At 40.5% G+C, this 23497-nt stretch overlaps 1 protein-coding gene across 10 annotated transcripts in view; it reads right to left on the bottom strand.

Moving 5' to 3' along the window:
* NCKAP5 (NCK associated protein 5) overlaps positions 1-23497 on the bottom strand; it is a 1111865-nt gene that overhangs the window by 138224 nt on the left and 950144 nt on the right. For 9 of the 10 annotated variants that reach the window (XR_006273101.1, XM_043487514.1, XM_043487515.1 and 6 more), the window contains 2 exons: positions 9071-9172; positions 3721-3909 (listed from right to left, as the gene is read on the bottom strand). Coding sequence is in view for 9 of the 10 variants with exons in the window: in XM_043487514.1 (XP_043343449.1) it covers positions 3721-3909; positions 9071-9172 (291 nt within the window). In the remaining variant the exon portion in view is untranslated. The remainder of the gene's footprint in view (positions 1-3720; positions 3910-9070; positions 9173-23497) is intronic. The other variant, XM_043487518.1, reaches the window with a different exon arrangement.

The raw sequence follows: 23497 nt of genomic DNA on the forward strand, positions 1-23497 counted from the left end.
AACCAGGCTGTCTGGCTCTAAAGACTGCACATTAATCTTGAAGTGATACTGCTAGAGTCAGGCTTAGCCTCTGTTCTCCCCTCTGTATTAGTCAAAGTCATAATAGAGACCACAGGTTACTCCAACAGCCCTCTTCTGAATGAAAGTTGCAGAGTTTAATCACAAACGAGCACTCAGGGAAATTAGGAGGCTCAGAACTAATGACTTTTTTTTTAAAGGCTGTATAATTAATGCTGAAGAATGTCTATGAATGAATCTGATACATGTTCTCAGTACCAATCTTGGCTAAGAGTTACAGCTCCCGTTGGCCTCCCCACTAGCTGTCCTGCTATCCTGGGACCCTGAACGCTCACGCATATGCTCATAAGCGGACGTCAACTCAATGTCACAAACTTACTTTGGAATTTCAGATTTTTACTAAGCCGTGAGCATTTGCTTGCATTTGCTTACACTGAAGACTTTTTTTTGTTTGTTTTCATAAAACTGACCTTTGCTATCAACATGTCTTATTTTTTTTTCTATTTGTTATATGTATATTTAATTTGAAGTCAAATTATATATTCTGTTTGGAAAATTCTCCAGGGTCAGAAGTTGCTGTGGAGAGATCTATTTTGATGATGCTTTCCTTCCCCCCTCCTTCTCCTCCTCTTCTGTGCTGTTAAAAACTTCTTTGGAAAGCAGAAAAAAAATCCCTTTAGTGGGTATTATAGACTGACCAGTGAGTAGACTGCCACAGCTTGGGTTTCTAAGAATTTCCATGATTCTGATGTCACATTCACAATAAAGAAGAGAAGCCAGATAGAAGTACTCCATCACAGCTTGAAAGGGGCAGATTTGTTCAAGCCATAGAAGATGCGCTCTGCGTCAGCCCACCCACTTCCTTCCTGCCCCTCAGCCTGCCCACGCTCTGATATGATTCATCCCCAGGGCCAGCAGCTGCAAAGCTCCTGGGGCCCAGGCTCCCCACCCTGTGAGATTAGCCACATTCCTCAATCTGTTTTGCACAGAAGGTTATGGTACTCAATAACTTGGGAAAAGCTGGAGACAATCCTGAAACCTGAGAAAGAGAAGCACAGATCTCCTGTTGGGGAGGTGGTGGGGTAGAGCTCCTCATTCTTTGCAGGAAAGTCAGAAAAGAGTTGCTCTAGAAGGAGGGTAGTGGCTGAATGATGCTGCTGCTAAGGTAGGAGCCTGGGTTTAATGTCCAAAGTTCTTTTCTATTCCTTGAATAGATAACTGTTTCACACATTCTTTTTTTGTTCTTGTTTTATTAAAGGACATTCTTGGTCTTACGGGAACAAATCCAGCCAAACACCTGGGACGCTTCCAAGTTTTAGACTAATTCAAGGTCTAGCAGAATAGTTGAGGTTCTGGAGCCAACTGCTCAGTTCTACTTACTGGCTATGAGACATTGAAATAGATGTGTAATTTCTCAGGACCTCAGGTTATTTCTCTGTGAAAGGGGGGAAATAAGAAAACCTAAGTAATAAGTTATCACGATCATTAAACGAGCTAGTGCTTATGAAGTGCTAACAAAGCTGACACATGGTAATTACTCAGTAACTGGAGCCATTTTCCTCCATGAAGGGCAGGTTAGTGCACTTCATGAAGGTTTCATTTCTGCCTTTCTGTTTCCACACAAAACAATATTAAAAATAAAATACTTATAAACTACCAAAGAGCCAATGGTCATATACTTATTATTATATAAGCTAATATTCATGTTCAAATTTATATTGTATGAGTTTATTATGCCAATTAATACTAAATGAGTACTAGGTACATGGTATGAACTTAAGTTTCTTAAATAATGCCATTTAAAATGTTTTAATAGGACTGGGTCAGTTTGCTGGGTCCCTGAGAATGAAGACTTTTCTCTGGGGAATGTGACAGGCAGGCTGGTACTCCATGGCCATTGTGAGTTGGGACACTGTTAAATTTCCAGATGATGTCTACCGGGGTATTTAAGAAGTGTCTTAAGAACCTTATTCCTCCTCTTTCAGGGAAGAGATGTCTCCAAAAGATCAAGGTTTGTTCTAACTGGAAAAATTTTAACCAAAAGAAAAAAAAAAAAAGAAGAAAGGCTGAGAGGGAGAGAGGAATAGCTATGAATGAAAAGTGCTGAGTGAGGGGCCCTGAGAGCCAGCAATATTCAGAGATAAAGAGAGGGAACATCCTCCCGACCATCTCCCCAGTCTGCTAAAAGCCAGGTCCCTAGCAGTCATTACTCAGAACTCCGAACATCTTGAAAGAACAGTTTTGATAACACCCCAGGCTCTGCACTTTGCATTGTTAAGTCTGAGTCCAAGGGAATAAACTCTAAATCCAAGCTTGAAATATTTTTCTCAGTTCTTGTTCGGAGTATGACAAATGTCCTCCCTCACTTGAATTTTCTGACAGTTATAGAAGTTCCCTGGCTTTTTACACTTCTGACATTATAAACTAAATTTATACAGATGATAGAAAACTGACTTCCAAATATTCAGATTCAGGGCTTCCACATTCCTGTACTCTTTACTTTTCTTTTTCTTTTAAATTAGTTTTTATTGGAGTATAGTTGCTTTACAAGGTTCTGCTAGTTTTCAGGTATACAGCAATGTGAATGTTATATTATACATATATCCACTTTTTTTTAGATTCTTTTCCCATATAGGCCATTATAGAGTATGAGTAGAATTTCCTGTGCTATAGAGTAAGTTATCATTAGTTGTCTATTTTATACATAATACCAATATTGTATGTATGTCAATGCCAATCTTGTTTTCTTTAATATAAGGAAACTGTGAAAACAGCTATTCCAGATTCTTGACTTACACCGGTGTGCAAAGATGTTTATTCAAATCATGAAGAAATCTGTCATATGAGCCCACTTAGCAGATGCAAGTCATTCCAGTCACAGGAGTTATTTAACAATCTGGTAAAGAAACTCCTGGCATCAATGTGGAGACTTTCACTGAAGCTATGGTGCTTGAAATCTACCATAGCATTTTCTCTCTCTACTGTACCTCCTTCAATTTATAGCCAATTAGAGTTTTATGAGGCTATTGCATTGAATAGAGGAGGTCAATATATTACATTGCTATTTTTGAGCAGTAAATTTCCACAAAGCTAATGAGACTTCCAAAACTTTTGGTCATTTATTCTGAGAGAATGCACCTCTCTCCCTATTCTCCAGAAGAAAACCTTCTCTTTGAGCTTTCATAGGATGCTCAGTCTGGGATGACTTGGCCTCATTCAGCCTCATTTGCACTGGACATCGACAAGTCTCTCTGAGCATCACAGTGATAGAGAATGTCTATAAAACTAATTGAAAATGTCTGAGTCAGTCCAAAGCATGGTCAGTTCCATTAGGCCAGGGCTCCAGTTCCAAGTTGATATAAATCTGTGAACTCTGTGGGTTCCACCAAAGCACAGAAGGAAAATGTCTTTCTCTCCCAAACTCCCTCCCATAATGTCCCCATCATCTGAGATCAAGTCATCATTCCACTCCTCTCTGGTGTGTGACTTCTAGCAAGGAACTTAACCTTCTAGAGCCAATCTCTCCTTCTGGGTAATGGGGAAGAGAATATCTCCCTCTATGGTTTTGTGAGGTGTAAAAGAACCAGGACTCAGCAAATGGTAGTTTCCTTCTTGGCCTCCCTCCCACCTTCCGCCTTCCTACCAGAAGAGGCTTATTTTCCGGTTCCCTCTGATGCTGCGCTGCCCCTGAAGGAGCCTTACCCTTTTCCTTAGGTTCTTTCCATCACGCCACGTGTAGGAGGAGCCGCTGGAGTACTCGCTGCAAGTGCTGGAGAGAGACAGCTCACTGCTGCTGTAGCTGCTTCGAGGGCAGAGGTGACCAGAGACGGCAATGCCCATGCCAGGGCATTTCAAAGCAGGGGTTCCTGCTTTTGTGTTCAGCTGGCAGCCCTGAAAAAGCAGGACAGCTCTGAGCTAGGACTCTGCTTAGGGGAGAAGAAATACCAACTCAACATCATAACAAGGGAGGAATGAATATAGTACTGCGGTTAGAGACAGACTTTGGGGTCGACAGACTTGGGGCTTGACTCTTGACTCTGCTTCAGGCTAACATGTGTGGGAAATTATTTAATCTCTTAGAGCTACATCTCCTTTTCAAAAAGTGGAAAAAAAAAAGTGATAACGCTGCCTACCATACAGGGTCACTGCAAGGACCAAGTGAGGTTCTAGATGAGATGCATGCAGCACAAGATCCAGCTTAGAAGCAGGTGCTCAATTATTATGAGCTGCCATCAGCATTAGGCAGAAGTGTGACAACAGCAGTTTCCCATTTTATCTAGTCACACTGGTTAAAGGATCACATCAATATCAAGGCATGAATCTAATGAGACAAAAGGAAGAAGACAGCAACTTCTTTGGCTTAAGAGTTCAAGGGCATGAGCCCTGGACTGGAAGCCTAGCAACCTGGCTCTCAGGCTATACATGCCAGCAGATACGAGATAGAGAGCAAAGAAAGCATTTAACTTCTGTGGATCTTAACGTCTTCCTGTGTAGGGTGGGCCAGTTCTACCAGATTACTCCTATGATCCCTATGGCTCTGATAACATCATTTTAAGTCTGGGATCAAGTGCCCAGGAAATTATGTACTATAGTGAAACCCAAATGAAGGAGTCATGAAGCTCTGCTATACAGATTCCAGGACTTTTCAGATCAGATCAGTTGGATGTTCAAATGATAAACAGTTTTACATCAAACAGATCTGGGCCCCACACAGAAGGATCCAGGCAGTTAAAATTCTAGTGGGTCTGCACAAGGCACAGGTGGCAAAGCCATAAACATCCCAGCACATCTCGACAGCCACATTACAGGCCCCTAATGTAACAGATGAAGCTCCACTAACTGGATGGGCTAAATTAATTTAGCATCCCGATCACAGGAATGGAATCTCTCCATTACCGTCTCATTCCTGTCCCCTATCTAGAAAAGCTTTGTCTCAGAAACTCATGGGTGGGGGAACCATCTGTCTTCGTGTCACTGGCAGAATGGCAAAGCCTCTTACTTATGCAGTTTATTGACACTTTATGGGAGCCTTTAGTACCTGAGTACTTATCACTGTTCTCCAAATGCAATTCCAACTGACGATGACTAAACACCAGTGTGGGGAAGGAAGGTGGTGCTGTTCTGGGAGCCTTTGTGGTCAATAGGAAACCCCTGCATCAGTACAGAGGGCACGTTTAACCTGCTCTCTAATCAATATCCATAATGCTTAATAATGTTAGATTTTCAATATCAGGCATCTTCCTTGCTATTGATACTTCATTTTGGCTGCCTAATAATCTCTTAAAGTGGTCTGAAAATGCCAAGGAATTTTACTACTCTATTTTCCCCCCTGAAATTTGGCTCTAAATATCACTGAAAGGAGAAAGTTGTCTTAAAATCCAGCTTTCAGCAATATCTATTGATTTATGATCTTGTTTATTGCCAGATGCAATTTAGTTAAAGGGAGTTCATGTTTATGTCTCCACAGCTGCCCTCCGCACATGGCCCCAGTGTCGGGAGCACAGGCTGAAGGTTTCAGCCACATCTGGAACATGCCAGAAACAGACCTTCAGAAACAGCACATCACCATCCACTTCTACCTGTGTGCTTTCTTTCTTCTCCATCCCATTCTCTGATATTTTGTTACTTGAGTCAGTAGGGTGGTGCTTTTTATTTTGACCTCTCCTTTGAGGCTTTCTCAAGGGCTCAAGCAGTAAAGGATCTATCTGCCAATGTAGGAGATGGAGGAGATGGAGATTCGATCTCTGAGTTGGGAAGATCCCCTGGAGGAGGAAATGGCAACCCAATCCAGTATTCTTGCCTGGAGAATCCCATGGGCAGAGGAGTTTGGCGGGCTACAGTTCATGGGGTCATAATGAGTTAGACATAACTGAGCAAGTGACTGCAGTGAGCATGCACCTCTCTTCTGACGGTTGTGTCTACCATTCAGGGAAATATTACGTCTGTGTCTTTTGAGGCCGTCAGATCTAAACTTCTCCAGCAGCCTTTTTCACACACTGCACAGGTGTTAGTCACTGTTCACATTCTACTTTTCTCCACAGTACTGAAGCTCATATGTGATTTCCCTCCGTCTTTCCAACCTTTACCTTCTCACCTCACCCATCACAATTATACCTATTTTTATAACTCAATTCCCAGGGCTCTTTTTAACACATAGGCTTCTCTGCCCTGTTATCCACCATGTGTGCATCTCTGATAGATGCTGGATTAAGAGGACAGGAAACTAGAACACAGAAGATGTGCTAGAAGAGAAAAGCATTGTTGTCTCTCCCCTGACCTTGAACCTGAGATGCCCTGACATGACAGAGGCTACTGTGAGGAAGTGGGGAAGGCCCATCAATGTCATGTGGAGGCAGGCAGGGCTGGGGTAGTTATATACAAAAGTGTCCTTACGCCAGGCTTTTCATACTTTAATATTCACATGAGTCATCCCAGACCTTGTTAAATATAGATTTGATTTAGCAGTTCTGAGGAGGGGTCAGAGATGTAGTATTTTAAGAAATTCCCAGATGCTTTGAGGCATGCTGTCCAGAGCCTGTGCTTTGAGTAGAAAGCCCCCAGCCTGGGAAGAGCTTTGAGAGAGGATAAGCTCTCATGTGAATTATTGGTAGCAAGCTGTGTTTCTCAGTCTGACCTGGGCTGTGCTGAGCAGGATGAAGGCAGGGGTCTGAGCCCTCCCTGGGGGCAGAGTACTGGAGAGAGGGAGTGTGTGTGTGTGGTGGGCTGATTACAGAGTAATTCCTTGACAAGAAGAGGAAGGGGCTAGTCCTCTCGACTGGGAAATTCTCCCACCTTTCCTGACCTTGGACAATTGATGTTGGAATTTAAGAAGGGACTCAGAATCTCTGACATCATGACTGAAAGTGAGCTCCTTTTTCCTGAAGTTTCTTCCCTCATCAGCACATGATTATCATCAGGATTATCTGCTTATTTATAAGGTCACTTATAAAGTTTAAATCCTGGCTCTCTCAGGGGCTAACTCTTTGATTTTGGGAAAATTACTTAATCCTTCCACACTTTAGTTTCCTTTTTCCTAACCGGAGATAATGAAAGCTCCAATCATATAAGATCATTGTGAAGAGTGACGGCCCCTGGCAGTCAGTAATCATATGCTTCCCAGGTGGTGTTAGTGGTAAAGAACCCGCCTACCCGTGCAGGAGATGTACGAGACTTGGGTTCGATGCCTGATCGAACCCAGATCTTCCCAGATCTTCCCTGGGAAGATCTCCTGGAGGAGGACATGGCAACCCACTTCAGTATTCTCGCCTGGAGAATCCCATTGACAGAGGAGCCTGGCAGGCTACAGTCCATAGAGTTGCACAGAATCAGACATGAGTGAAGCCACTTAGCATGCAGGCCCGCATGCTTAATGACACTAAGTGATTATTAGTAACAATAAAGTTTACTAACTTTTAGGTTTTGCTACTATTACTAAAAAGTTTCTTTTTTAGTATGTGTGTGTCTTGGCCCTTCAACAAAATTGTACTTTACAGCCTCCCTAAGGGACTCTGTATTACCTTTAACATGCCATCATATCTGATGCCTTGCACATGGGATCTGTGATGAGGAAGAGTCAGAAGAGGGTGTACTTTGTTTCTGGGGATCGCTGATGTGACCTGGACAGGCACACTAGCAGGTACTTATCTCAGCTCTCATTCTCCATCTCTGACATGTTCTTCTGTGGCTGTGACATGGGGCCACACATTTTAGAATAGGAGACAGTCAGAGCAGCAGAGATCTCATTATGGCCCCAAATTCTCAGCAGGTATTGTGTTATGTACATGTCATATGCTATCTCATTTAATCCTCACCACAAGTCTCAGAAATAGAACAGAAATTTCATTCTTCTCATTTTCCAGATGGGGAACCTGAGGCACTGCTAAACTGAAGCTTTAAATCTTGTCCAAGGTCACCCAGTCAATACAAGGTTCTGATGTCAGGCCCAGGTCCCAGCCACTATGCTATAGCTCTAAGTAAGCCCTTGACAATAAGCAGAACTCCTGGACATATACAGACTGCCAAGCATCCTCCTGAGAAGAGTTGTAATAGATAATTATTATTAATAAAATTCTTGTTTGCCTAAAGATGTATGTTGGTCTCCATTGCAACATTACCTTAATTATGTTGATTGAACTGACAAAGTACACTGTTTGCACTATTCAAAGTGTTTTTTTCCCATAGTGTATTTTAGATTACCACCTTGAAGCACTCATATGCTTTAACATCCTTATTATGTGAAATGCAATACAAAATCCACAATTTTAGTTTAAAAAAAGGAGAGACAGAGAATGAAGGTAAGAATTTCTTGGATTAAAATTTGCGACTTAAGAAATTCCTGATCTTAAGGCCATCTTTTATATTGGATGGCATTAGGGTCTTCAAGAATGTTTAAAGGTGACAGTACTTCACTGACATGCAATTCCAATCTAACTTGAGAATATTTACTTTTGATATAGACTCTCCTAGCTATACTTATAAATTTATACAGTAAACTAAAAGGCCAGTTATCCACAAAAGCCCATCAGTCATTGTTTTAAGACTAACATTTCTCATTATATATTTGACTCTTGTATTTTTCAAGCTATCTTTTTTTTTTTTTTTAATGTCAATGAGAGTTAAAAACCACACTGGTTAAAGTTTTGCAAAATAAGCACAAAGCTAACCCTAGCTAAAGAAAAAAAAGTACAGCCCATGAATTTTTAAAAGTTCATACATAATATATCATAAAAGTAAGATGAGTAATATGGGACATGGGCTTTAATAAAAAGCTCCTTGACCATTTCTCTGTGACTTTGAGATATAATCAATACCCAAAAAAGGTATCTTGGGGACAAGGCAAGATTTATAATATTTTTGCTGAGAGTGACATTTTCTACTTACTCTATCAGCTGGGGGATATGATGCTGAATTGCAGAGAACACAAGAAAGCAAAGTATTTTTATCTACCTGACAATGCTTCAAGGATGCGTTTTATGGTTCACTTGTGACATCATATTTGATGGAGGAAAATAACCACCTGAACAAGTGTTCTGAAGGCGACAGGGAAACTCACATGCATTTCAACATCAGTTCGTGAGTGCGTCAGACTCTGGCTTCTTTCCACATCTGAGAGTAAATCCCCGGATGAAAGATCTAAGATGCGTGAGTGAAGTTTCTGGGTAAAAACAGGCAGAAACTTTGAACAGTGTTGATTTAATTGTTTGTTTCAAAATCCTGCCTCACACATGTAAATCTCAAAAGAGTTGACATTTCTAGATTAGATAACACATATCCTAACCCAAAAAAATGTTTATCTGAGTTTATTAGTGTTCTATATGTACACATGTGCAAATTACAGCTTATAAACAATAAGCACATTTTCACAGTCTGTCAATATGTGTTGGAAAATAAGTAGTCAGGAAAAAGAAATAGTAAGAAAAATGTGAATACCCCAATATACTTATTAGCCAGTATGAAAATTAACTTTTGATATTCACATTATGAAACACTCACCATGTTAACCTTATTATGTTGAGCAGTGGTTAAAATTTGAGCAAATAATTATAAAAATGACCTTATTTCTAAACAGCATTGATCTTGTGAAATCTTCCCTTGCACACATTTCAACTCAAAGTCATTAATGTCATCTGTTAGGAACAATTAATGTGAATAGAAAATAATTGCATCAGGGATCTGGGGACTTGGAGGGTTTCGTGCATTAATATTCACATGCTATTCGATTATATACTCAATTCTTTATTTCAGCTTTGCTTGGGTGGCCTCCTAAACCAGGGACATTTCACTATATTAATCTTTATCCTAATTACTAAGGCTTTTCTGTGGACATTAAATTTGATCTGTTTAATTGCAAATACAATAAAACTTGTGATTTATGTCTCATGTTTCTGCTAGGCTGATGACATTTTTAAAATGGTACTTGCAGCCTGGTTTGTCTTGGTTACAACTTTTGTGACTTCAGACACTAAAAAATCGAATTGAGTAAGTAAATAATGTGACTGAGATGGCTCCCTCACCTCTGAAAAGTTTTTCTATTCCTTTGTCTCCCAGGAAAGGCCTTGCTGCATGCTGATGTTGATCTGGGAAATGACTGATTCTCTGCCATTAATTCCTGTTAGGATCATCTTAGCGTGCAGGGGTTGCCAGACAGTCACGTTGTCCCAGCAGATCCATCATGTTGTCAGCAAGGATGTAAATGCCTCTAAAACGAGGCCTGTTTTACTCTGTTTCCCATCGGACTTTCTTCAGGTTGAACTCATGTGAAAGCCCTACGCACGTGGTTAGTTGGGAAGTGGTGTTCAGTTGCTAGTCATGTCCAACACTCGCGATCTCACAGATGGTAGCCGGCCAGTCAGTCTCCTTTGTTCACGGGATTTCTGAGGCAAGAATATTGGAATGGGCTGCCCCTTCCTTCTCCAGGAGATCTTCCTAACCCAGGGTTCAAACCCATTCTCCTGCATTACAGGTGGACTCTTTATTGCTGAGCTTGGTTGGTTAGTCACAACAAATTCTATTCAGCTCTCAGGATCAGCACGGTGGTAGGGCTGTGCTGCATACAATTGCAAGAATAAAGGCTTTTATTTTTTATTTTTTCTACCACGGATCAGTTCTCCTTCTTATTAGTGGAGCCTCAAACCATTTACTTGAGACTTACACTTTTGCTTCTCTCAACCTGTGTTGTGGAGCTACTTTTACCAAAAATGAAATAAATAACTAGTTGTTCATTATTTTGAAAATGCTAGTTTCTCCAAGAAAGTTAAGACATAGGTAAGTAGAACCAGGACGTTTTTTCTGCACAATTTCTACAATACTTATCTCAAGCATTCTCTAGAGTATGAGCTGCCTGGGACCAAAGATCCTTTAAGACCCAAGACATGTTACAATGTGAATGCTCAGTAAGTAACTGACTGATGCTTCTTACAGCCCATAAAGAAAAAGCTGTCTATATTTTCTCCACCCAAATCTGGGTTTTAAGGACTGAGAGAGTGCCAAAAAAATGATAACATTCTAAGACTTAAGAACACATTTATCATTATGCAAAGAGTCCAAGAAGTTATGGGAAATGACATTCAACAAAAGAAATGATGATTTTGAGTGGTATATCATGTGATTTGGGGGAAGAGTCCTTGTAGATTAGATATTTGACTTCTTATTTGGTTAATGGTTATATTTCACTCCTTTTTACCAAATATATGATGCCATCGTTTTGCTTTCAGCATGAGTATGTGTATATATAAACTCATTGTCCTAAATGATGAAAAGTATTTTATTTTTATCCAAGTGGTCAGGTTTCCCAGGTGGCTCAGTAGTAAAGAATCCGCCTGCCAATGCAGGAGATGAAGGTTCGATTTCTGGGTTAGAAAGGTCCTCTGGAGGAGGAAATGGCAACCCACTCCAGTATACTTGCCTGTAAAATCCCATGGACAGAGGAGCCTGGCGGGCTGCAGTCCGTGGGGTCATGAAGGATTGGACTAAGCGACTGAGCACATATGCATCCAAATAGTCAGTTTTCTCCACTGAAATACATAGAGTCACGAGGGAGTGGGGAAGGATCCTAGAGCAAGGGGACTTGAGTTTTAGCCCGAAGGTACAGGTTTTACCAGATCTGGGGATGTAACTGAATCTCTTTGTCTCAGATTACTTGCCAGCCACAAAGGGATGGAAGAAGCTACTTAACCTCCCTCTCAGGTAGGGAAAGGCATTGTCAGAAAGGATAATAAATAAGACAGCATGGTGAAATTTACAGTCTTATATTAATTAATTGTCATAACTGAGAGTTGGTAATTTCTTAAGTGTTAAAGTACAAATGAATCATTTACTGCTATAGTTTCCACATAAGTAGGGAAAATAAAAATTGACTTAGATGAAAATAAAATCTACTTCTGTGTTAAGGCTGTAGGTAAGAAAGGGATAGGTAAAGATCATCCTTTCACATACACACATTCTTCATGGTTAAATTACCACAAAAGCTCACCAGCCCACAGGTGTTATACTTATTATAATAAGAATTTTTATGAAAGGTTTATATTATATATATATATATATATATATATATATACATATATAAAATAAATCATCAAAGGAGGAGAGAGAATATCACTATTCAAACTGGGACTGTGATATTATCTGGCCTTAATTCAGATCTTAGGGAAAAGTAGGTAAAATGTACACATAGGGAACTCAAAGTCAGAAATACATATTTGCACACGTGTATATATATATAGGTTTTCAGCTTCATGGAGAAGAGGCTACTTCGTGTCACCATGCAGGAGGAGGGGTGCGGCTCAATCCACAGTCAGAGCGCAGGCTCACACCAGTGAAGAGACCAAGGTCAGCTTTGGGGACCTGGTAATGCCAGAGCAGCCAGGGTCAGAAATACATGCCGCGTTAATGACTTTTTGGTGGGTTACTCTGCCTTCAGTCAGTCAGCTGTATTTTCTATTTTACAGTTTTGAATCTGAAACTCAAGGCTGAGAAAGGCTGCACTCAAGGGCAGTCGTCCATTATCCGGTGGGATGGAGGTGGGGCGGCCCCTTCACGGTAGCAAGGCTGGCCCACAGCTCTCCGGCTAATGAAGGCAGCAGAGGCTGGGAATGATGTGCACGCGGCCTTTCAGAATGGGGCTGGAGGGCCACTTTGCCATTTTCTGTCTCTTCTCGCTCACTGAGCTGCAGCTCTGCAGATGCTGAGTGACGGCTTGTGGCATTTAACAGAATTCTACCTGTGGGTTTTTGCTCAATACTGAGATGATGTCTCAACTGGAATGCAATGATTGCTGAGGCCAGGGAAGCACTGAGTCCTTATTCAGTGCTACAAGGTGAGGTTAAAAAGTAGATTATCTGAGAAATGTGGGTAACATGGGAAAGCATGCAGGAAAAACCAAGCAAAACAGAGTGATGAGCGGCTTTTGTATGTACTGATGTACTCCCTGAAGATTGAAAAGCAACACATGACTTTTTTCTCACTTCAAGATGTCAGATGTAAGGAGGAACATACAAAACAGATCATTTAACCATTGTTCCCTTATCTTTATTCAGATTTGGTGAGACAATGAATCTGGTCCCATAATCATCCATATAATTATTCTCCCTTTCAACTAAGAAAACCAAATACCTGTAAAAAGGAAATTATGAGAGTGAATATGGTATATATCTGATTAATGGACTCTACCACCATGAGTAATTTAGGTTCAACAACGAAAGGTAGATGTGAATTTGTGTTTTTCATCTGATCTGCTTCTTCTCTTGATTTACTCAACCTTGGTAAATGCTCTAGTAGTGATAGCCTGAATTCTACCCTGTCCTGTTTTATATTCTCTAGAGTTCTTTCTCTCCTTGTGGAAAAGGTCTCTCAGTCAAAGGAGATGGCTCCTCTGCCCACAATTCTTGAATTCCTGTTTTATTTATGAAGTGAGGTCTGCTATTGCCAAATGATCCAGGGCTAAAGCTTCTTTACCGACTACATGTTCCTGAATTTCTATTATCTATTTCTAAAGCACTCTACCAACATTAGAAGGTATTTTTCTACTCTCCATAAAAATTTCATAGCAGGATATTTAGAGGAGGAGTAGAAGAATTTCTTGGGATTTGCTCAGTTGCCATTGGTATCTTTGGTCATTCAGCACCCTCTCCAAGAGACACAATACCAGCAGCTGCCCCTGGTCACTTCTTATCTCAGAGCTTCTGCGCACCCGCTCTTGCCCACTCCCTTGTGGAACACTGCTGCTCCTACCGTCTTGTGAGTTGGCTGCTTATTTGTACTTGGCCTTGAGTCAGGCTTCCCCGATGGCTCAGTGGTAAAGAGTCTACCTGCAGTGCAGGAGACTCAAGTTTGATCCCTGAGTTGGGAAGATCCCCTGGAGGAGGGCATGGCAATTCACTCTAGTATTCTTGCCTAGAAAATCCCATGGACATAGGAGCCTGGTCCATACAGTTGCTAAGAGTCAGACATGACCGAAGCGACTAAGTATGCAAGAATGCTCCCTCACAGATTTATTTGTTGTAGGAAAAGTGAAACACTAGAGGACAGCCATGTCTCAAGTATTGAGTGAGCCCCTGGGACAGCTGCCAAGTGAGGGTCCTTGGCTTCACACAGGAAAGAATTCAAGAACGAGTCACAGTAAAGTGAAATCAGGTTTATTTAGAGAGAGATATATTCCAAAAACAGAGTGTGGGCTGTCTCAGAAGATGAGAGATTGCACCAAAATATAGGGTGGTTAGTTTTCACGGGCTGGGTAATTTCACAGGTGAAAGAGTGGGAGGCTTATTACAACTATTTGGGAAAGGAGTGGAATTTCCAAGAATTGGGGTGTTATCCACTTTTTGGTTTATATGGTCAGCCTCAGAACTGTCCCAGGTCTCATGTACATCATGAGAAATGCTGGGCTGGATGAAACACAAGCTGGAATCAAGATTGCTGGGAGAAATATCAATAACCTCAGATATGCAGATGACACCACCCTTACAGCAGAAAGAAAAGAACTAAAGATCCTCTTGATGAAAGTGAAAGAGGAGAGTGAAAAAGTTGACTTAAAACTCAACATTCAGAAAACTAAGATCATGGCATCCAGTCCCATGACCTCATGGCAAATAGATGTGGAAATAATGGAAATAGTGGCTGACTTTATTTTTGGGGCTCCAAAGTCACTGCAGGTGGTGACTGCAGCCATGAAATTAAAGGACGCTTGCTCCATGGAAGAAAAGTTATGACCAACCAAGACAATGTATTAAAAAGCAGAGACATTGCTTTGCCAACAAAGGTCTATCGAGTCAAGGCTATGATTTTTCCAGTAGTCATGTGTGGATGTGAGAGTTGGACTATAAAGAAAGCTGAACGCTGAAGAATTGATGCTTTTGAACTGTGGTGTTGCAGAAGACTCTTGAGAGTTCCTTTGACTGCAAGAAGATTCAACCAGGCCATCCTAAAGGAAATCAGTCCTGAATATTCATTGGAAGGACTGATGCTGAAGCTGAAACTCCAATACTTTGGCCACCTGATGTGAAGAACTGACTCACTGGAAAAGACCCTGATGCTGGGAAAGATCGAAGACGGGAGGAGAAGGGGATGACAGAGGATAAGGTGGTTGGATGGCATCACCGACTCGATGGACATGAATCTGAATAAGCTCCAGGAGCTGGTGATGGACAGGAAAGCCTGGCATACTGCAGTCCATGGCGTTGCAAAGAGCTGGACATGACTGAGTGACAGAACTGAACTGAACTGAATGGTCTACTAGAGCCTAATGAGCCTGATGAGGCTCAAGGTCTACTAGAAGTAAAATCTTCCACCATCTTGGGCCTAGCAGGTTCTGTTTTGCTATTGTTTGTTTATTTATTTATTTGCTCTGTGTTTTTTTTTTTTTAAATCATATCCTGTTTTTAATGGTTGTGTCATTCTTTTGATGGCTGTACCCTGCCACCTTCCTTCCTGTCTCATAGTGGCCTGAATCTTAGGCTGATTTCTTAGACGAAGAACTTACTGCTTCTTCAGCTGTAGCTTTGTTTTCAAATTGTCCTGCTTCCACCTTGGAGAGCTGATCTCGGCTCACAACTTCCAGAAAGCTTCCTAGAGCCCCATTCCTGCTCCTTCAACTCAGCCCTAGGCTGGTCCCAGGTGGTGTGTTTCATCTCCTTTAATCTCAACACAAGGGAAGCAAGTTTGGAGTGTGTAATTATGAAATCTTCTGAGCATCTTCGGATTTTGCCAATTCCATAGTTTTCCTGTGATGAAAGTTAAACTTTTCTGGCTATCCACTCTTACAAGGGTGGAAAACATGTGTGGTGGATTTGGTATATGTTTAAGAGACTTGTTCTAAATATGGCTTGAATTAGACATCACCAAGTGAAAAGCCTTGTTATTCTGTTGAATAATAAAGTGATTTTCACACATATGCACAAGGCTCTGAAAGGAAGTTCAAGGAAATCTCCTAAAAAGATTTGAATCCTGATAAAGATAACTTTTCTTTGGAAGCTTTAATCACCAAATGACCATTCAAAAACCCCATGTTTTATCTTGCTCACACACTAGATTTACATTTTTACTTATATTTTGCCACACTCAGAAATGTGATTTTTCATCAACTCTTCCAAATCCCATCAAGAGATATTGTGGCAGACCCTTCGTTCACATTTCAGAGGTTTCATTCCATTCCATTAAGAATTTATCATAAAACTGAATATTATATAACTGTGTATTACATAACTGAGTATTATATGGTCCATTCTTAGATTCACAAAAATTTGAGCCTAGGACAAATGCTTTTGGATAAAAGCTAATGTTTAATTACTTATGTCGTTATTTCCATTTGGGGATACAAAGATAAAACATTGTAACTATCTGCATTCGGTCATCCTGCCAATGCCAGAGCATGCCTTTTGAATATTCTCTTAGAGGTCCTTTAAAAAATATGTCCATCAAAATTTGATCTCACTTCAGAGTCTAAAATTTTTATAGCTATTTGTTTTTAGCCATCTACAACAGTCCTTGCTGCAATTATTATTTTCCATGACAACTTTCAGATTTTCCTCGCATAACCATTTTTCTGTGCCCTGAGTGCATTCTGTTTCACTCTGGATGGTGCTTCTGCAAATGACATGGTTCTACATCCTCTTTTCTACTTCTCTGGGATCCAAGGTTATAAAATGTTTTGAAACAATTATTCCTCAGCTATACTCAAAACCATCTTCAAGGGTCCTTGCTACCATGACAACCTAATTACCCAGTGGATGCCTTAGGAAGCATTTGGTTTGGTGACTAGGAAGTTTATTTGGGGCTTCTGCAGCTTAGACTGATGACTAGAGTGTCTCAAATCTGTCCTGTTCTGAAATCCCATGAAGAGTGCCCTGAGCTCCTGCTGGGAGAGGACCAATGAGACATGGATTAGGATGTAAACAGCAAACCTTGCCCTCAGGAGTCTCCACTCTAATTAGTCTAATTAGTCCAACAAGAAGCATTTACGAAGCATCTACTATGTGAAAGTCCTAACTACGAACCATGAACAGACTCAAAGAAGCTCATTAGTGTAATCTATAATGTGAATGAAGAGCCTGGACACAGAGATGACGGAAAAAAACACAGAAGCATTTTAAGGCAGGACATACAAGAGAGACGCAGGAAGAGTAAGAGAGAGGCAGGGGGGAGGTGAGAGTAGGGGTCAGGGTGGCAACACCGTTAAATATGTGCTGTTGCGCTGTGGGCTGTGTTCAGGTGCTGGAGTGCATCCCAACTCTGTGCAACCCCAGGGACTGCAGCCCACCAGGCTCCTCTGTCTGTGGAATTTTCTAGGCAAGAATACTAGACCCAGGGATCTAACCCACATCTCCTGCGTCTCCTGCATTGGCTGCTGGATTCTTTATCATTAGCACCACCTGGGAAGCCCTATAAATAAGATAATATTCTGTGCAAAAATGGTTTAGGCAACAAGGGCTAAGGTCTCCCTGTCAAGCTCCCAAATCGCTTGGTCTCTTTACACAAAACAAGCAAGAAGGAATCAGAAGTATTTAACATGTATGTTAAATATGTAACATACATATGTATGTTAAGTATGTAACAGCCAAGTGACAGACACTGGGAAACAGGATGCAGGGTGAGTGAGGGGATCACCGCACTCAGACCTCGGAAGAGCCAGTTCCTAACAGTGGTCCACACCTGCCTCCCAACCCTAAAACTCTCTGAAGCTTCACTTTTGTCTTTTTCTGTGACTCCGATCTGAGAGAGGAAGTGATTCAGCACAGTCTGAGCCTATTCTGGGATCTAAGAAATACAGAAGTGCCTTGGAATTTCCATTTTTATCACTAATTACTTTAACAGGTACTTTAATAAGTGCTTTGCAATTGCCCCTGCTGCTTTGTAAAATTATCTACACTGCATTTTACATTTTTAATCAAGCTTTATTTTTGAAACATCTCCTGGATTTCTGAAGCTTTTTGACTTTTACATGTGGGGGGAAAATTTTTTCCTCTGATTTCACAGAACTAAAGGGATTAGGGAGAAAAACAACTTGACCTTCTATTTTTGCCAGACTTAATAGAAACTGCACTGATGGTCACTAGAGTCCAATACTCTGCTTCTTAAGAAGAAACAATTCATCTCCTCCCTGTGAGGGAAAGGGACACTGAGTGAAGTTCCTTCCCGGATCTTATCTCATGAATCCTCACTCTGCTGTACAGAAGAAGGTAAGCTCTTAATTTTTAAGGATGAAGAACTCAAACAACCAAAGCTAAGGACGGTATCCAGCGTCACAAGGATATACTCCAGTAAGCAGCAGAAGCAGGATTCTCTCCCAGGTCTGCCTTACTATTGAGCTCAAACTCTACCCCATTCTGTTCACTTATCCCCTCAAGGAAGGAAACAGCCTCATAGGTCTCTTCTGCAAGATGAGTTGCTTCAGTTCAGTTCAGTTCAGTTGCTCAGTCATGTCTGACTCTTTGCGACCCCATGGACTGCAGCACACCAGGCTTCCCTGTCCATCACCAACTCCTGGAATTTACTCAAACTGGTCATGAGTTACTTACTTTTGTCTAAATTCTAAGTTCGTAATTTCTGCTCTTCCCATTAAGTGAATTCTGTTGTCCTGGGAATTTTCTTGCCAAGATCTATTCTCAGAGGCAGATAATAACTAAAAAAGAAGTATCCATAACAACAACAATAACAATAGCTGTGACAACTGATTGAGCTTTTTTTTTTAGCAGTAAGTATCTATTTTCACACATATTATCATTGTAAATCCTTATTGCAATTCCCAGTAAAGACTATAATTATCCCCATTTACAGGTGAAGAAATGGTGGTTCAGAGCTAAAATTATTTTCTAAGTTCATATACATCATACTTAAATCCTAGGTAGTTTGACTGCAGAGTTCAGACTCTTAATTCTACAATTAAATCTGGTTAATGATAGTTCCGTGGAAACAACTTATTAAAATAACTATTTAAATTAATTAGACAAGACAATTACACAGAATTAAAAAAACAGAAATAACTCTATGTACAATGTCACATCTTCACTTACTATACTGAAACATTATTCATTTATTCAAAAATGTACTTTCCTTATGATTTAATATTATTTATATTTATATTTAATGTTATTATTGATAATGTTTTTGGTATTGGTGATGTTTCCTTCTTAGGTCTCTATGTTCTTTTCAGGAAAATACAATGTGTATATAAATATTTGGAGCTAACTAAAAAGTAAAACTAAGGTAAAAATAGCAAGGATTTATAGAGTGCTCGCTACATGTCTTGCTAAGGCAAAAAAAAAAAAAGTCAAGATGCTACTTTTTCCTTATTTAATCCTAAGATCATCTAACAAGGGAGAATCTATGAGTTCTGCTTTTCAGATGAATAAAAGGAGGAACAACAGGAGTTAAAGAACCGATCAGGCCAGGGATCTGAACCCGGAAAGAGACTTCCGGGTCCCTCACGACGTCTTTTGCTGCTACATTCTCTTATTCAGGGTACAATCATAAACAAACACAGTCTCTGCCAACAGGGTGCTTGTAGGACGAGCCCTGCACCCTTAGGGTCACGTGCCATGGGAACCTCAGCAAAGGGCTCTAGGAAGGCTCTTCCCAGGAAGAAATAGCTGAGTTGGATTTTATGAACAAGAAATGATGATTCAGGGGAAGAAGCCAAGAAATAAAAAAAGGGACTTTTGGGCAACACCTACACAAAAGGTCCAGAGATGAGACAGAGTAACATATTCCTGCATTCAACTCAGCAAGACCACAGGCAAACTCAAGGGGGAGCACGGTGAGAGGGACGTCTCAGTAACAAGGCACCTGTGTAAGTCATACAGGGTGAGCAAGTAGTGGAGCCGGGATTTGAACCCGTCTCTCTCTACAAAATACATGCTTTCTCTCCTCTTCCTTTGCCCACCACACATTTTTCCCTAATGCTGAACATGGCTGTCGGCCTCCATGACCCTTGTCCATGTAAACAAGGCCTGGAAGAAGACACTAGAAGGGTCCAGAGGAAATGTGGACACAGAAGACACATACAGCTTCTAGCCTTCTCATCAAGCTTCTTCCTAAAAGGGCTACCAAGGAGTTCCATCCAGGATCCTCGCTCATACTGCATGCTAGGGCTGTCCTGAGAGCTGCCTATGCTCCAGATACCTCTAGTCACTAACCTGAAGACCTAGAGTGACTCCTCCTATGATGCCAAAATAGTCCATGCATCATCCAGGCTGCCAGCAGGAAACCAGACCTGGGCCCTGCTCCATTCTTGCAACCACTATGAGGAGATATTAACATCAAACGATTATTGCTTGACCACAGAAGAGACTCTTCTAAAAAAGGAAAATGTCTTGTCAGTGTTTGGAAGAACCTAAAAAAAAAAAAAAAAGCCAATCATGCGGAATTATTTATCAGATGGGTGCCGCCTTACATTATTAAAGGAAAGATGAGAACAAATGAAATGCAGAGTTTTGGAGATTACATAACCAGTGGGACCTTCACAGGCGGCAAGAGTCACTCTCACAGTATTTCCCTGCAGGGGGGCTGGGGCAAGACACAGATCAGAGTGGATGAAGACGACTTCTATGACAGGCCCTCCTCTGCATTTTATAGCTCGATGCCCTGACTCTGATGGGACAAGTTGCTGGAGTCCCATTCAGTTTATAACATTGGTGAAGACATATCAAGTAAGGCAGCTTCTGGCTGAACGTCTGGTGAAGGCCCACAGTCTCAGCACCTTTGGTAGTTAATACTAAGTTGTGCAATATCATGGTCTCAGACTCATGACTTTATTTGGCCTCATAGGTTTTGTTGCTACATACCTGAGACAGAATTTCCCTGGAGCTACATCCCCACAGCAGGTTTTTTTTTTTTTTATTTAATCCACTCTTACTCTACCCTGAGGTAAGAAATGCCTCACAGTATTATAAACAAGCAGTTGAAAATTGTTATTTATGTGGCTTCCTAATAGCAATTTGAAATATAGCACATAAAATTACCAGCTTACAATATTGTTCAATATTAACAGTGGGAAGGGTAATATGTAAAACAGACATTAAAGGATTAGCTGTAAAATACATTTCACTGAGCTAAATCATTTCTTGGCAAATGGCAGTTTCCAGCAATTACATAGGATTTATCAAGTCAAGTGGATTTATTTTTATTTTTCTATTAGTTTGTTAAATATATTCTCTATTTAAACTTCAGTTTTGTGTGTATGTGTGTACTTCAAGCAAATTAGGAGAAGCTGTTAAAAACAAAATCTGAGATAGAAATGACATCAAAATTGTTTCTTGGTTTCCCCAGCAAATCCTCCAATAAGTTGACTACAGACTCAGCTATAACATCCAAAAGAAAAGTACATGATATGACATTACAAACATCTGTATGACATTTTAGGGGGTTTACAACTGCATCAAAAAGGTATATCCTCCATGAGACATAAAACAATGCTTCCATTGTTTTTGCTTCAGATTTTGAAAGCACAGAACACTGTTCTCATCAAGCATGTTCAGTAAACACTATGAATTTGTGAACCAGGCACTCAGAAAGAAGGTGAAAAGAGAAATTTCTAATCTTTTAGGGTGGGAATTGTGAAGTATTAAATGGATATTTGATGCATAAACACAAATAACATAATCTCTCCATTTTCTTCTAAGATAATCACCAGTTACCATAATCCTAAAATTATTCTGTTCTCAAATCTCTACAGATTTATTAATTTTCATAAATTGCCTCGATGGGAACTTTCTTAAAAGATGCAAACTAACCTTCCTCTGAGTTTCCTTTCATTTGATAACATATGCAACATTTTCAATCTCAGAGAGTACCAAAAATGAGTTTTGGTTACTGATTTATAAATAACTATTACAAAGAAATTGGTTATAGATCTACAAATATTACAAGGCACTACAGAGACAAGAAACTATCCCTTAGACTAACTTGTGAAACTATAGGAAAATCCAAATTGTCAAGGATTATTATTTAGAATTCGAGATCCATTTTGAACACTTGTTACTAATCAGCTAATTTTAAAGACAACACATCTCTTCTCAGACCATGAGCTGGGGACCACAAGTATTTCTCCTCAAATGCCCAATGTTCATAATTCAGGGGCTTCAAATAATTTTTTTCAATATAAATCTCTACTTTCTTGTTCAGCTATTTTGTGTGGGATGGTGAAGCTGTTTTCATAGATATTGCTACTTTTCCATTGTTTGAAAACTAATGAAATAAGAAACCCTCTAATTTGAATGTACAAAAGTATCGTCATTGTGTTAGATGGTGATATTAATGCACAGGAGTTCATTGAAGATTGGATGTTCAAGAGAAATTTCTGAATTTATAAGGTTATGATAGAGACTCCATTCGTTCAGGTGCTTGGGACATATTACTAAGTAAACGTTAGCTATTTTTAGGATCAGTGACATAATTTACGGAACCCAGTGCAGTGGTTCATTTGCGAAAAACATTAAGATTTCAAGATGATGTCGGGACAGGGTGAAATAAAGCACAGGGCCCTTCTAAGGCTTTATGTGACTGCACAGGTTCACAGCCACGAAGTGGGCCCTGACTATCATCTTCTTTGATAATCATTAAACTCTGAAAGTTACCCCATAATCAAGCAAGGATACAGTTTGTTAACTTTACTAAGCTTACTGGGTTAAGAGTGGAATTTTGAATTTTAACACATGCTCAGTCATTCAGTTGTGTTCGACTCTTTGTAACCCCATGGACTGTAGCCCACCAGGCTCCTCTGTCCATGTGATTTTACAGGTAAGAATACTGTAGTGGGTTCCATTTCCTTCTCCAGGGGATCTTCCCAACCCAGGGACTGAACCCACATCTCTTGTGTCTGCTGTACTGGCAGGAGGATTCTTTACCTCTAGCATCACCTGAGAAGCCTGAATTTTAACATAATTTTTATTAACAGAGTATCATGCATTTCTCCACCTGTCTATCCTCAAGCAGTGACACTTGTCTACCAGTGCAAACCAATAGTAGTCATGAGACAGCTTCCTAACATGAGATCACCTCCACTGAATAACCACCACTTTGGCAGCACGTAAGTAATAATGACCATTTGAAACATGAGACTCCAAGTTCCAGGAAATGCCAACAGAGTGTACCCCACAGAGGTAGAAATAAATGCAAATAGCAAGGGAAAGAGAGGTAAATATTCCATGAATGTCAGTTTTGTCAATTCTGAGTCACAGTTGCTTCATAATCAGAATGTGAGGGTGACTTCAAAGTTGCTGCCTATTTTCATATATTCCCCTTCCTGCCCCCACAGGAGGGCCGCCCATGCTCTGAAAGGAACTCCTGCCTAGACAGGAAATCTGAGAGGAATCTCCTGCCAAATCAGCAAGATGGCCCCAGGACAGGGCAGAGAGAGAGTTTATACTCACGTTCTTCTTTTTCTGCCCACCCACCTAACATCCCTGTCCTACTCCTTAGCAACTCCACATGCCTTAACACTCCCTGGTTTTCTTGATGCTGAAAGTCATTGCTGATGCTTGTTCTGTTG

This window comes from Cervus canadensis, chromosome 15 (assembly GCF_019320065.1).
Source record: "Cervus canadensis isolate Bull #8, Minnesota chromosome 15, ASM1932006v1, whole genome shotgun sequence".
NCBI classification, from domain to species: domain Eukaryota; kingdom Metazoa; phylum Chordata; class Mammalia; order Artiodactyla; family Cervidae; genus Cervus; species Cervus canadensis.